At 45.2% G+C, this 13393-nt stretch overlaps 1 protein-coding gene across 1 annotated transcript in view; it reads right to left on the reverse strand.

Moving 5' to 3' along the window:
• Positions 1-171: 171 nt before the first annotated feature.
• LOC119373458 (zinc finger CCCH domain-containing protein 18) overlaps positions 172-13393 on the reverse strand; it is a gene marked incomplete at its 3' end in the record, with an annotated part of 102774 nt that continues 89552 nt past the window's right edge. The window contains 6 exon segments of the mRNA XM_037643491.2: positions 172-228; positions 574-633; positions 4047-4226; positions 9468-9569; positions 12935-13003; positions 13091-13180. Coding sequence (XP_037499419.1) covers positions 172-228; positions 574-633; positions 4047-4226; positions 9468-9569; positions 12935-13003; positions 13091-13180 — 558 coding nt within the window.

Consider the following 13393-nt stretch of genomic DNA (forward strand, 5'->3'; position numbering starts at 1 on the left):
TTTTTTGGAGTAAATTTTACTACCAACATGCTGCAGTTTGCCTGCCCCCTTCTATCCTCCAACTTGGCTTTTGATTGTTACATTCAAAACTAACAAATTAACCATACACTTTAGTCAAGCCTGATAACATGTGCAACCAGCACAATACACCCAAAATTTGCTGCAGCTTACGTGGCCATGAAACGTTTCTTTGTTTCAAGTGTCCCTCCCTTAGATAATATTGTATTCCTAAAAAGAAAAGGAAACAAATAATAAACCACTTCTCATATAGCTCAAAAATCTGTACCAAAGTAGCAACAACCAGTGTTATTCAATCAAACAACTCACATGTTCACATGCACAAAATGAAAGAAAAATATGTGTTGCATATGTTTTGCACATATGCAGGCGCCATTACAACCTTCACAGAACTATTAACTACATGCAACTATAGCTGGATTCCACAAAACATCTGCAGCCACCTGTTGCAGTTAATCTGCACTGAAGTTCATGCACTTAATACGAGATCATGCCCAGACAACAACAGTAAAGCAGAAAAGACGAAGTTTGGGGGGGGAGAGGAAAGCGACTCACCGACTGCGGGATCGTGAGGAGCTTGCAGAGAAGCTACCACTTCGTGACTTCTTCTGCTTGCTGCAACAAGAGCAACACCAAATGGCTAATTAAATGCCACACCCACTGCCTCCCTTTGCCAGTGCACACTGCTGAACCTTTCAGCCAAAATACCGTATCTTCTTGCATATAACCCGCCCATGCAAATAACCCGCAACCCTAACTTTAACTCTTCGAAAAAAAGCTATGCATATAACCCACACCCCCCCTTTTTAAGCATATGTTTTCGTTTTTTGGTGTGGGTTATATGCGAGAAAATATGGTATATTACTATAAAACGCTGCTAATACACTTCTTATTCATACATTTTTCTGGGTTCAATGTCGCTGAAGCCCAGTCACAGCATAGTAAGCTGACACACACCTACGTTGCCGAATCCCCTTTGATACACTGTCGTTGCTGCAGCATGACCACACGAGGTGCTTTTTTTTTCTAATTAAGCCAAGCTGATATTAACCTAAACTGAGAAAGACGTGGTTGCTTGCTACTGACAATATGGTCGAGCCTGCTCCAACAATATTTTGTCAGTGCGCTAATGCCACCAAAATACCTCAATGCTATATTACAGTTAAATTGTATATAGCCCACTATCACCGGTATTCAGGAGGATAACTTGGATTTGGCTCTTTTAGATATATCACACAGCAATTGGTCCATTTTGATTGATACATTTCATTAGGGCTTGAATTGGCTATGCAAAAAAAGTCTAAATGGCAGCGCACAAACGATATCGCCAATATTGCAATACTTTGCGACAAAATTACCATCATTAAAGTGCTTTTGTCAGTACTGTCTTTCGTTCCATGGACGTAATGGCAATGACTAGCTTTTACAGAGCGGGTGGTTCTTCTTGGCAACAAGTGCACTCCGCTGAACAGTAGGCAGCATTTTCTTGTTCTTCGCCTTATTGAAGTCCTTTAAAAAATACTTCAGCTCTCCTTCTTTTTCATAGCTTTGTATTTGTATTTCTCTATATTTCCCTATTTGGCTCCTATCATGGTCACCTTTTTAATGTAAAGTGCATAAAACAAACATCTCACAATTTTTAAGCTTTTAAAAATTAAACAAATATAGCCCACAGCATAAACAAACTGCATGCATGAAGGTAAACAAGGCAAGGTCAAGCGTAAGATTGTTTATGGTAATGGGCATACGTCAAAAGCGGTGTTAAAAATATAAAAATAGTAAGAGATATGGTGAACTAAATGTATCAAGACAAGCTGTGATCAAGGTAAAAGCATGCACATGCAGTACTACAACATCCACAAACATGCACTTCACACAGTGCACACCCTGCATCCACCACACTTTCATGGAGCCATGATAAGACATGTAAAAACTAGGGGTGTGCGAATATTCGAATATTTTTCGAATAGTGTTTGCTATTCGATTCGATTCGCACTGAAATTTTACTATTCAAACTTCCCAAAAACAAATACAGTCAACGTCGAATTAAAAGTGAGCCCTAGAGATTTTCAATATGCTTCACCTCATCACACCCCCGTATTGCGGCAAAGCTGCCTTTCAAGCTCCGTTACGGCCTAACTTAGCTAAGACGCAGTCAACGTCAAATTCGAAATGACCCCTACAAATTTTCAATATGCTTCCCCTCATTACACACACGTACTGCGGCAAAGCTGTCTTTCAAGCTCCGTTACGGTCGACCTTAGCCAAGACGCAGTTAACGTCCGATTCGAAGTGGTCCCTAGATATTCAATATGCTTCACCTCATCACACCCCCGCAATGCGGCAAAGCTGCCTTTCAAGCTCCGCTATGGTCGCAAATGGATTAACTCAAGAAAACGCTGGTTCCAGCATGGAGATGAAAGATGGCAGAGGTGGGGCTCAATTAGTGCTGCTTTGGACATGAAATTTGGGCAGGAAGTTCGAAAAATAGGACGCTGAAGCTTTTCAGCATCCGAAATTTCAGATGTTCTAATATATCGATGTTAACGAGCCAGCTTTGGAACTCCTGACTTGAAGGAAGCACACCCTTGTCCGCCACATCAGTTGGAAGAGGAGGAGAGGCTGAGGAAATGGCATCTTTGCCTATCACGTGTAAATTGTTGTCAGCAACACTTTGGTTGCACCAAATCATGTACATAAATACAATTCGGCCTCTACATTGCCTCATTCTTGATAAGACAACTATGAAACACCACCTCGTGCCAGCGCTTCATCAATCTAGCAAAAAGAAACACTTTCATGTTGCTATCTCATAAGAACATACTTAGGGATTCTCTGCAACTTTTTTCTGTAATTCCACTTCGAAGTATTCGAAAAATGTTTGAGAAATATTCGAAAATTATTCGATTCGATTCGCACTGAACCTTTATTACCGTATTTACTCAAATCTAACGCGCACCTTTTTTTCGGCAAAACGAGTCGAAAAATCGCATGCGCGTTAGAATTGAGTACCGAAAAAGAAAAAAAATTTGGTTATCGTATTGCCATCAGCATTTCAAAATGGCCGCCTCCTACGCGCCTCGGCCCATGCCTCGGCCGTTGTCTCAGTTCGTACGTGTGCTGAGGAGTTTGTCATCCCGTTCTGCATTCGCATCGGCGGCATCGAAGTGCCCACTTCAAATACTCGACTAGTGCACCACGATGTCGCATTTAAAAGAAAAGTTATTACATGTGCAGAGACGGACGGAAATCGGGCCGCATCGCGGTCGTTTGGAGTTGCCGAAACGTGCGTGCGAGACTGGCGGAAACAGAAGCAGAAGATTGTTTTACAGCAAAGCTTCACGAAAAAGTTTCTGTGGACAAAAGCAAGGCCGGTTTGCCGAAATCGAGGAGCGTTGACAGCGACAAGGAGTTGTCCGACAGCGATGAAGACTGATCCATTACGCGACTCGTATCGCCGCCGTAGTGGTGACAGTTTCAGCGACAAGGCCAGCCGTTTGACTTTGTGTTTTTTTTTTTTGAAACTTCAGTTCTTTAAAACCCAAATTCTTGTTCTTCTGAATGTGCGAAGGTGGACTCCTACGGACTTCTTTTGTTCACTTCTCTCACGAAAAATGGGTGCGCGTTAGAATCGATGTTGTACTTTTTTTTTTTTTTTGGTCGCGGAAAACGGGTGCGCGTTACAATCGAGGGCGCGGTAGAATCGAGTAAATACGGTATTCAAATTCGCTTCGCACCCAAAATTTTGCTATTTGCACAGCTCTAGTAAAAACAGCTCACAACGAACTGAACTAAAAATACAGCAATTTATGGTTAACAGTATGAAGCAACAATTTAAGGCTGCACATTGCTTTTCTAAACAACAGTTGCAACATTAGTGGCAAGCACCTTCTGTTCCACATGGGGGAACCACGTCATAGGAACCCTATGTGTGCTGAAATTTCACCATGCTAAGTAACCAAATGGTTGGAACAAATAAACTCCCAACAGTTTGACAACTGTTGCATCACAGTAAGTAAAACAATTACCTTGGTAGAGGGCTGGGTCCTTTCCTCCGGGACTTGCGGGAAGGACTTAAGGGAGTAGTGTTAGGAGGAGGTGAGGGATTGTACTGTTTTCGGCGATCCAGTACAGGAGATCTTGCACCACCTGTGCCACCACTGGTTCCACCGCTAGCACCACCACCACCCTGCTTGCCCGGCCCTTGGCTGCAGGCACAAAGAGAGATTTAAATCCTGCATATTTATTTGTCATCCTGAAAAACAAACTCAATATGCCTTTACAAGCAGCCTGTTAAGCCCAATCCAAGCTAGCAGCACAGCCGCTCAATGCACATAGCTGCTCAATGCACACAGTTTGGCGCTCCCAAGCCACTGTGTGACGAACACTATAAACAGCAATTTTACAGTGAAAGCTGTTATGAGATCACAACAACAGCTGATTTTCGCCTTCTACTGTTCTCGAGCATGTGTGATTCAGATGCCGATGTGTCAACGCCCAGCAGTGAGTTTTGCTATCTACTGTGACGAAACGAGAGTGAGCCGATCAGCTACGTGTATGTGAAACGGTACCCAGTGGCGGTATTTTGTAAGCATTCCTATAACGGACGGAGGTGGTCCGTCCGTTTCAGTCGCACGGAGACCGCCCGAAACGAAATGGATGGATTAAAATGGCTGTCAAACGGCTTGTATTGGATTGAAACGTAGGCACTCGACACGGCTTCTTGCGTATCCGTCCATCCGTTTTGTTTCGTCGCGGCGCTCGTCACGGCTCACATTGACCAATAGCGTGCGACTCAAACGGACGGACCGCCTCCGTTCGTTTTAGGAATGCTTACAAAATACTACCGCCACAGGCCTGTCCGCATGCCACTCTGGTGCTTGATCATCCCGCTTCACAGCATCACAAGTGCTCCGGGCCAAAAAGCTTCTGGCACTTCCTCACAGCAGCTGCAAGTGCCACTTCATGCTGAAAAGATGAACAGCTGCGCGGCAGGACGCAAGTTTGCAGTTTCTGAACCGAAACTGCGACTGCAAAGTGGGCGACTGCAATGTGAGCAAATTTTCACATGCGACACCAATCGCTGGGGGTTTCATGGGCTGAAGGCTGGATACTTTCCTGAGCTTGCAGCACACGTGAAACTAAGCGATCTGTCTCTGCTGGCGACATGCGGAATTGTTACGCAAAAAGCCCGTGTCTTCACTGTGGAAATGGGAATGCCAAGGATGCACTTCAAGGCCAGCAGGGCCTGGGCATCGACGTTCACGCAGAGGCCTGGCTTGGCAAGTGAGCACATGTGGTCAGTCTAGAGATGACTTCAAATAAATTTCGGTTATAAACTGCCCTCGTGTGTTTTTTTCTTCTTCTTTTTCTGTTATGTGTGATTTTGGGGAAGTCAACCTACATTTGAGTCTACTTATACAGTCAAACCTCGTTACAACGAACACCACATTAACGAACATTTCAAATTAATGAACTTTTAAGAAATCCCGTGCCGACTGCTTATAGTTTCAATGTAAAAATATTTCACTACTACGAACTTCAGAATAATGAACATTTCAGAATAACGATCGTTATTTAATTCCCATGTAATCTTAACAACACCTCAGTACTACGAACTTATATCCCGAAATGCGAGGATTCTTAGATTTCAGTGTATCGGTCATGGCAGTCGAAGCTGTAAGGTAGCAGACGACGCAGCGCGAAGAGCAGACGCCCTCCCGCAAAAACCTGAGATGGCGCGGGAGGAGAAAGACGCGGGCGGAGAATTTTTTTTCCCCTTCGTTGCGGAGGCGACAACGGATCAGGTTTTGTAAAGGCCCAACTGCATGCATTGCACACGACTTTCGAGGCGAAGGCGGCTGCGACGAACGGGCTGTCGCGACGGGAGCACCCACATGTTCGCGACGAAGTGTCACGGTTGCTCGATTGAAAACTATTGCATGCGCGCAGGCAAATTACGAAAAAGAATTACAGAGTAGATCAATGACGATATGCCAAATTTATTATTGTCTTGTTTGAGATAAGGATGCCATAAAAGCGTTTCGTGACTTTCTTTTTTCGCAATCTTATGTTTAAGGGGGGACGTGGGTCCTAAATTTTTTTCTTTATTTTTGGGTTAATATGAACCAAACTTCACTGTCTTGACCAGTTTTTTATGCTAATTTCAAATCTGTAATTAGTTTTTTAATAGCTGCACTAGTTCAAAAGATCTCGAGGTTCGAAAAAATAATTAGTGCCTGCTTCTTACGGGGCTTTTAAGCAATTTCGACCTACTAAAACCAATATGCAAGTGCACAGGCCCAATGCCCAGATCATGCTGTAGGGGGTGATGCTATTTTTATTCACTTGAGAGCACTGTGAAGGTCAGAAAACAGATGAACACTCACTGGTGGTTATTTTTTCTGATTCACTCTCATTAGTATCTTTAATTAAAATTTGTAAAATGGTGCTAGAGTAATGCAAATAGCATCACCCCCCAGATCGTTTCAATACGAGTAAAATGATACCAAATTTGTGATTTTTACTCAGCAACAACATGGAAAAAAACCCCGTAAGGCTGAGTGCGTTGAGTAAAAATATCAAACTGAGAAAAACGCATTTGAAGTTTCAGACAACTGTAACTTTTGTGGAAGCGCAGCCACAGCACTAGTGGTTATATCATTTGATAGGTTTCTTCTTCACGAGAACAGCCATACCAAATATGTGACCATGACCTGCCACTGTACTGGCAAAATCTTCTTATAAAGCCACATAGTGCACCCAGTACCAGAGTGATAATCTCCACCTTTAGCAATTCATAGGCCTGTACCAATTCCTTGCAAGCTAAAGAAATACAAAATTTGTCTATGAATGTGGCTTTGCAACAGGCAAATAAAATAAACAGAGAGATTAAGTCTAAAAAGCCCGTGGGTTATTTATTAAACCAAAAATCAGTTATTATTGTCCAGCAATAGAACTTGGCTCAACAGCAGGCAAGGGCTGTACTCAGGGTCCCCTGCTGGTCTGTGTCATTTTTAAAGTCTGTGCTTGGTGTCACTACTGTATAAGTGCCCCTTTTGCAACTTCCAATGTCAGTTTTTAACCTTCTCAAGGCTGTGGAGCACAAATCAATTTCCCAAAATGTAACACGGCGTCTCTGCCATTCCGGTGTTGCTCTGTCAGGTCGTGGTTGAAGCGACTACCGTTGCACCCTTGTCGGACAGTATTGGTGGCCCTAATTTAATGCATTTCCCTTCAAATGACATTAATTATCTTAGCACCACTATCACCAGCTACCTTCTACGAGAAACGCTTCTCGCGCGAGTCGCACCTATGATAATGAAGCACAGGCTTTGAAAGCAGCCTATACCCTCTGCCTTGAAAAAGGTCACTGCTTGAGCCGAACTCGGAACGAAGCACAAGCCCAAAGAACGTTTTTATCACGGATAAGTCCACACGGATAAATTCTGTGCTATTTTCCTTGACGCCGTTCACCAACATCCAACGGCTTGAACTTCCGCTGCTTCGTTGCGCGCTGCGATGCCAAGTACTCCTCCCGTCGCCGTATTTCCCGCGCACTCGGCAGTCCTGCATAGTATGCCATACGAATGCGGTTTCCAATGCCACTGAAGCGTTGCCTAATGATCCGATGGCTGCAGCTTGACCACGGGGAACCGGGCGGTTCTCGTAGACTCGAAGCTCCGGTAGCGACAAGTAGTTTCGGCATCGCGCCCTCGTACGCTTGGCGCGTCTTCTTTACACGAGAATCTCCGGATGTGCCAGCACAAAATAAGATAACTGTGTGTCGCCGGGCCGCACGAACGCGAGCGTAAGCAGAGGAAGATGACACTTGTAATAACACACGAGCACACGACACCGGCAACACGGCAGCCGTGAGCGCAGAACAAAAATACAAAAACAAAATGGCCGCCTCGGGTTGCGCCAGCCAATGGGAGGCGCGAGAGAAGGGGCTCGCCTCGCGCGCGCGCTCTGGCCAATGAGCGTTCTACAACCACCCTTCGGAAAAGTGCCGATAGCGGCCGTTCCGTTGCAGCGACGCCATTTTGAAACGCCGCAAAATGTACACAAAGAAAACAGCTTCAAAACAAGCCAAAGATGGCGGCGATCAGCCAGCTGCTGCGCCCGCGGGAAGTTTGAACAAATTTTGCCTGTTGAGATGCATTTTGCGGCTCCCGTGGCGCCTTAAAAATAAGTTTTAACCCATTTCCCGAGCGAAATCGGCGATAATATTTTGAGGGCAGCTGCTTAGGGGTGCAAACATGCCTAAAATGCGTTTTTCTAAAAACTGATTTTCTGTCCATTTTTTACTATTCTAAGACCCGCGTCCCCCCTTAACCGCGACAGTAGTATCTGCTGTGATCCCATGGGGCGCCCGGAAGCGTACGCCTACGCTACGTCGCACTTTGCAAACTGCGTTATGTTGGGGTTAGTCCACGAGGCGCATCTCGACAACGTTTCCTCTTGCTGTCATAGAACGTTTAAGAAAAGCCGCAGCGCCTCACATCGTTGCTTTGCAGGGAGAAGGGCTACCTCACACGACGACGATGTTGACATTGCAGCAAGCTACCGCCAATGCAGCAAGCTACCACCGAAACATCAAAACGAACCGTCGATCAATATTAACGACAAAATACTGCCGCTGCCTCGTTCTCCGCGTGAGATGGGGCTGTAAAGAAGGTAGTCTATAACCTGCATTCCTTGAAGTACGCGCCGATTGGAAGCATCACGAGCAAATAGCAACCGAAGCGAGGGTCAGAGATGCCGCCATTTTGCCGACATCGTCATGCTCACTTCCGGGCGACAAGCGATGTTTTCTGGCTTTCCAGAAACCTGCGACGCGACAAGCGACGGCGATGGATGGCCCTCCGCGGCAGCAAATCCTGTCGCCTGTCGCTCAAAACTCGCGTGCATGCAGCTGGGCCTTAAAGGATTGCAGCGATGACATGGACGACGATGTCAAGATCGCGACGAGTCCGTGTCGGCCACAGATGCGTTGGACTACTTGAGGAAACTCCGCTTATTCATAGAAAAAAGCAGAACAGCGACCGAAGCGGCGCATAAAAATGCGGACGGTCTAGAATCGTTCGTGACGCAGAGTTTGTGCTGCACCCGTCAAAAAACGGCCATGGACTATTTCAAATAAACGTGCCTTGTCTGTCGTTCACGTGTGCATTGTTGTGAGAAACGAGTTCAAAGGACGTACCGTTGCAAAGGTAGGACGTTTGCGTTACTGAAATTCTATTGTTATGGTAAATTTTTGGTCTTTCACTATAACGACCTTTCAAAATAACGAACATTTTTACGCGGTCCCCTGAAGTTCGTTATACCGAGATTTCACTGTAATCACGTAAATACGGTATTACTGTGCTGTGCCTCTTGTTGTTTTGCATATGTTTGAGTGTACTCTAAAGCTACTAAAGCAAGAACCACAACGCGGCTGAGCCAACCTTGGAGGGCCATACATGGGTGGTCCCCTTGATGGGGGCTGATTGCCACGTGGCCTTCCAGCTGGTGCAGCAGCAGGAGCAGGTGACCGGGACCTGGAACGGCTGCATCATCAAGCAATATCAGACAAGCTGTTGACAAACAGTGAGAAATAAAGCAAGGCAATTGTGCAGTCTGAAAAATTGCTTCTTAACGAGTACAGAAAGCATGACAAATAGTATTAAGCAGTAAGCTCTGTTTTGCAGCTTCTCAAGGAAGCCTCTCGGCTCTGCAGAGGCTGAAAGCTACCGTATATTGCCGATTATAAGTCGACGTTTTTTTCATAAAATGACCTTCCAAAGTACAGGGGTCGACCTATACGCGGAATCGTAAAGTCGACTTATATGTGGGGTCCGACGAAAGGTCGTCGTCCTCGGATTTCCTGCTATTCGATGCATCAATAACATCAGCCGCAGAGGCAGCGGAGTCACGGCAACAGCTATCTCCCAACGCGTGTGCGCAGCTTCCGGAGCCGGACGTTTTTGCGATCTGCCACGACAATCGCGAAACTATAGCGAAACCACGCGAGGTGAAACTACGGAGCACGTTTAAAAATCACTGCCGCGTGGCATTAATGCGAACTGCTTGGGAAACACGGTCTCAAAAGCAGCATTTCAAACCTTTGATAGAGGGCGAACGATGCTCTATGAATAAAGAGGAATTTATCTTGCGATGCGCCCTGGAGTTTTGTTTTCATACAATAGAAACGATTCGTTGACAAGCCATCGGCGTTCCACAAGAAAGCTGCCAGCGCCGTGTGGGCTGGCAACACCGCAACACTTCGCGGGGAACTAAACCCCATGACCAGTCACATGCGCCCACAAGCGTCTTCGCATCTTTTTGCACTCACGCCTGTTCGCCATTTCTGCATTTCGCTTTGCTTGCGAGCAGTGGTTTCCACGATTTGCGACGCTGCCAAACGGACGGCAAGGTGCCACCGCTACGCCGGCAACAGCACAGCGCTGCTTTCAAGAGGCAAGCGATCCTCTACGCAGAGTCGGAAAGCAACGTTGAAGCAGGGCGCACGTTTGATGTGTCGGAAAAGTTAGTGAGGGAATGGAGAAAACAAAGGACCAAGATCTTCGCGTGCGTTGCTACACGCCGTTCCTTTCACGGACCGAAGTCTGGACGATACCCTGCCGCTGAGGAGGCGGTTCGAGATTGGGTTCACGACCAGAAAAGCAAGAGCCTGAGTGTTTGCTAGGATGATATTAGGGGTGTGCGAATATTCGAAATTTCGAATATTTTTCGAATAGCGTTTGCTATTCGATTCGATTCGAACTGAAATTTTACTATTCGAACTTGCCAAAGACAAATGCAGTCAACGTCCGGTTGAAAGTGACCCCTTCAGGTTTTCAATATGCTTCACCTCATTACACTCTCGTAGTGCGGCAAAGCTGCCTTTCAAGCTCCGTTACGGTCGAACGTAGCCAAGAGACAGTCAACGTCCGTTTAAAAGTGGTCCCTAGATTTTCAATATGCTTCACCTCATCACACCCCCGTGTTGCGGCAAAGCTGCCTTTCAAGCTCCGTTACGGTAGAACTTAGCCAAGAGACAACGTCCGATTGGAAGTGGTCCCTAGAGTTACAACATGCTTCACCTCATCACACCCCCGTATTGCGGCAAAGCTGCCTTTCAAGGTCCGTTACGGTCGAACTTGGCCAAGAAACGGTCAACGTCCGCTTGTAAGTGGTGCTAGATTTTCAATATGCTTCACCTCATCACACCCCCCGTGTTGCGGCAAAGCTGCCTTTCAAGGTCCGTTACGGTCGAACTTAGCCAAGAGTCGGTCAACGTCCGTTTGGAAGTGGTCCCTAGATTTTCAATATGCTTCACCTCATCACACCCCCGTATTGCGGCAAAGCTGCCTTTTAAGCTCCGCTACGGTCGCAAATGTATTAACTCAAGAAAACGCTGGTTCCAATATGGAGATGAAAGATGTGGCAGAATTGGGGGCTCAATTAATGCTGTTTTGGACCTGAAATTTGGGCAGGAAGTCCGAAAAATCGGACGCCGAAGCTTTTTAGCATCCAAAATTTCAGATGTTCTTATATATCGATGTCTACGAGGCAGATTTGGAACTCCGGACTTGAAGGGAGCACACCCTTGTCCGCCACATCAGTTGGGCTTCCACAGAAGTTGAAAGAGGAGGAGAGGCCGAGGAAATGGAATCTTTGCCTATCACGTGTAAAGTGTTGTTGGCAACACTTTGGTTGCACCAAATCATGTACATAAATACAATTCGGCCTCTACATTGCCTCATTCTTGATAAGAAAGACAACTATGAAATATGACCCCACCAGCGCTTCATCAACCTAGCGAAAAGAAACACTTTTATGTTGCTATCTCACAAGAACATACTTAGGGATTCTCTGCAACTTTTTCTGTAAGTTCACTTCGAATTATTCGAAAAATGTTTGAGAAATATTCGAAAATTATTCGAAATTATTCGATTCGATTCGCACTCAACCTTTATTATTCGAATTCGCTTCGCACTCAAAATTTTGCTATTCGCACAGCTCTAGATGATATTGAAGCAAAAGCATGTACTGTCAATGATGTCTGGTATGGACTGCCAACCGACATGGTCCGCGCGGCGTTTTCCACGTGCGGCATCTCAGTACCACTAGCACCTGTTCCGACGGCGAGTAGCAGCAGTGGCTCACACGATGGCCAATGACCGTTACTGCGTCCTTCTCTCAAGCGACGACGTGTCGTAAGCAATGTTTCATGGGCAAATAAATGTTCCTTTGCATCACTCCCTCTTCTGAAAAACTTATTGGTGAGCTATGCCCGCAGCATGAAGCTGTGTTTGGAGTCAACTTTTTTTCGCAAGTTGGGGGGTCAACTTATAATCGGAGTCTACTTATAATCGGCAATATACGGTACACAATGATCGTGTCATTAAAAGCTGCCAATGCAACTCATATCAGATTCCCTTGAAAATGCAGAATACCCTCTTGCCCTGTCAAGCAACTGTCTGCCAAGCGGTCTAGACTTTTGGCAGCATGATCATAGCTTTGTATATGACCATGGTGTTTTGTACCTGAAGACCCCACCAGGTTTCAACTGTGGGCAAGGGGTTAAGTAAGTCCATTTTGCAAAATATCCAACTTCTCTAGCTAACAAACAATCTAATAATTACTGGCGTTTTAGCATGCCTTAGTAGGCGTTACTGAAGAACGGTTTGTGCAATTTTCACATAATTTGCCCACCCCTAACCAAATGACTAAAGTAAGCAATAATAATAATAATAATAATAATAAAAATAATAATAATAATAATATTAATAATAATAATTAAAACTAAGCAAATTGAGAAAGTAAATGGAGTACCTGTTATCGCTCCTTATGACAGTAGCAATAAATATATCTACTGTAAAAAGCTCTCAAAGGCACCACCATAACTATGACAATAATATAAACATACCTGTCATAACTGGTGTAAGAGCTTCGAGAAGAAGAGCTGCGGGAGCAACTGTCGGATGTCCTTGATGACCTGAAGGTTACAAGGTGACAAGGTAAATACAGGACCCAATGAGATCTCAAGTGTGATACAGGTGAAAAAGCGGAAGGCAAAACTCACTGGGATGAAAGTGATCTAGAGGAACAGTTTGAAAAGGACCTCCGATTACGACCTCTGGATCTACTTCTTCGACCCTTGGGCGTCTTTGACCTGCAAAGAGGGCAAACATGCAGTCAAACTAAAATAATTTATTTATTTTTTGTCTTTACTGAACATGCACACCGTTTATTTAAAAATTCAGCCTTATTTCAGTAGGTACACTATGATCATGGACTGGCTTTACTGTCAGAGATAGGGACACCTGCGCTATACATATCAGGTCATTCACAAAACATTACGAATATGAAAATAATCAAAACGACA

This window comes from Rhipicephalus sanguineus, chromosome 1, assembly GCF_013339695.2.
Source record: "Rhipicephalus sanguineus isolate Rsan-2018 chromosome 1, BIME_Rsan_1.4, whole genome shotgun sequence".
NCBI lineage: Eukaryota > Metazoa > Arthropoda > Arachnida > Ixodida > Ixodidae > Rhipicephalus > Rhipicephalus sanguineus.